Source organism: Muntiacus reevesi, chromosome 7 (genome assembly GCF_963930625.1).
Source record: "Muntiacus reevesi chromosome 7, mMunRee1.1, whole genome shotgun sequence".
Classification (NCBI taxonomy): domain Eukaryota; kingdom Metazoa; phylum Chordata; class Mammalia; order Artiodactyla; family Cervidae; genus Muntiacus; species Muntiacus reevesi.
Window position 1 is genome coordinate 23,609,114 of NC_089255.1, and position 2,771 is coordinate 23,611,884.

Here is a 2,771-nt window from a genome sequence, read left to right on the forward strand (position 1 = left end):
AGCTGGTAAAATGGAATTAGTCCAAAAGTATGATAAAAATCACACATTGGAATATCACCATTAGAATGTGGGATGTTGACCTGTAAATATTGTTGTGAAATAATTATTTCACAATATACCGTCAGGTAAAATCTCAGAATAGAAATATCCTATAAGGTATGAATCTCTAATATATCGTTTTTTTGACTAGTAAAATAGGTGAGTTATTTTGTTTTTAGCATTCCTTCTTTGCATATTCTATTTTCTACCTTAAACATACATAACTCTGTAATCTCATGTAGAGAATGTGACCAGGTGATGAGGTTAGTTCTGAGCAAACTGCAGGGTTTCGTCTCCCCTTGGGGTGAAGATTTGTGGTAACAGTTACTCTATGCACACCATTCTAAGTAATTCATGGCACAGGTGAGGCAGGGCACAGGGAGGCTCCAAGAAGTGTCCTTTCAGAGATATTTCAGATCCACAATGATGGCCAGACTTAGCAATGAATAAATATTTGTGCAGTGAACCTACAACTCTGACAACTCAGATGCAGATTTACTCAAATATTACTGAATTTTTTTAAAGCCAAATTTCATGCTTCAATAAAATCACCATTTAAGTTTTTTTTTTTAATTTGGCAAACAATCCCCTGCAAGATAAAGAATTGAAGATAAAGGTATTTTTGATGAATGACACTTTGAGATATGCTCTCTGAGCCAAAGAGATAGCATTTTCCTTACAGTGAGGTTTTCACTTCTAACCCCCCTACCTGTTCCTGTCCTTACGGAGAATCTCACGAAGGTGTTCATAGCTGGGGGACTCCACATATTGACGTCTGAGGTTTCTGTGGGGCTCCCTCAGGCACCGGTATCACTGTGGTCTCTCAGAGCACAGAAATACACCGCTGAGTCTTCAAGCTGTAAGTCTGTGATGGTGAGGCTGATGGAACTCGTTGCTTTCTGGAAGTTCAAAAAATACTGACCTTTTGTTGTATTCAGTTCATTGTAAGACTCGTGATGAATAAGGAAAATCATTTCCCCACTTGGTGGTTGCTTGTACAAGAATAAATAATAAGAATACCTATCAGCTTCATATGCACAGTTCAAGGTTACATCCTCCTCCTCCAGTACAGGAATTTCTGACTGGTTTTGTGTTACTTTCTGGGCCATGATGGATCCTAGAGAAAAGAAATATATATATATATATGTATAGGAGAGGAAGAGGCTGATTCTCCTGGTGGAACTCAGAGGGCTTCAAGGAACAAACAGAGGATTAAGAGTCTTAACTCCTCTGCCAGTTAACCAACTCTCCTAAACCCCAACAGACAATAATCACCTGCCCTACCTCTACACATGGGAGCTGAGCAGAGCTGAGTCTGTTGGCAGTCATCCTTACCAGTCTTACCAAGGCAGACAGAGGCTATGACAGCTCTGAGCAGGCCAGGGAGCCCCATGTCGGAAGTTCTTCCTCTGAGCAGATGCCTGAGCCGTGCCTGAGGGCGCATGCACAGTGACTGAGCTGTGAGATGCTTCTGCATCAGAACAGGAGATGTAACTGGCTGATACCAGTTTGCCTGCGTCATGTCATGGCTTGTTGATGTGGTTGGTGATTGTAAGCTGCCTATTTAGACTTGAAAGTCACTTGATCATATCTGACTCTTTGTGACTCCATGGACTGTAGCCCACCAGGCTCCTCTGTCCATAGCATTCTCCAGGCAAGAATATTGGATTGGGTTGCCATACTGTAATTAAGTTAACAACAGTTACATCAGGGCTGCATGCATATTCAGTCAATGCATCTAGGATAGACATACGTTTTGTGACAAAAACAATTTATTATGATTATAGTGACCTCTCAGAACATATAGGCATCCATTTTTGTATAGCTTTTTTGGGGAGAGGAGAGATCTGCAGCCCAAATCTACAGTGAAATAAGCTGGCAAGTTTTTCTTTCATACAGGAAGATAAAACTATTTACTCTCAATCGTCGTAACTTTTCTTCCTACACTCCAAGGCATGGGTTTCTGTGGAAATTTACACTGGATAAAGTTCCTTGTCTGTTTAATGCAACCACAGCAAGCTTCCTGGTGGACAAAATTTGTCCAGCTGTATGTGTCTAATAGTAATCAATAATGTGTGCTAAAATAATCTTACTTTGAAATATCCACCCTATAGCCAAAATGAGTACAAACTCACCAGACCAAGCATCCTTATTTCCTTACATCAGAAATGCAGCCCTAGAGGCTGCGTGCCGCCGCTACTGAGCCCGTTCGCCGCCGCTACTGAAGCCGGTGCAGCGGGAGCCGGCGCTCCGCACCAAGAGGAGCCGCCGCGGTGAGAAGTCCGTGCACCGCAATGACGAGCAAACTCCACCCGCTGCAACTGGAGAGAGCCCAAGGTCAGTAACAAAGACCCAGCCGGACCAAAAATAAACAAATAAGTAACAAAAGAAACATGGCCACTCAAAAGCCACAAACGCTTTTTCATCCCACGGCTGCAACAGCTGAGGTTCAAAGGCTTTCACTGAAAAGAGTACCTCAATAGCGTTACATCTCAGCCACATGCAGACTATGTGATTTGCCTGATACCTCTGTGTTGATTTATGATTATGATTCAGGTGATGCGCTTTTAATCATCTATTTCTTTTCTCTAAAGGAACTACTAATTTTGTGACATCTAATATCCATCTTACATTATGAGAAAAATAGATTTTTTTTTTTTTAAGGTCAGCCTAGAGAAGAGAGGAATCTTTCTGGCTGAACAGAGGTGCTTCTGGGGGCTGAGTTTCCAATC

General features: G+C 41.9%; 1 gene segment (V, D, J or C); it reads right to left on the reverse strand.

Moving 5' to 3' along the window:
- Positions 1-836: 836 nt before the first annotated feature.
- On the reverse strand, positions 837-1,148 carry LOC136172550 (T cell receptor alpha variable 19-like). The segment is given in 1 exon segment: positions 837-1,148. A coding segment is annotated over 1 exon segment (312 nt).
- Between the last annotated feature and the right edge of the window lie 1,623 nt (positions 1,149-2,771).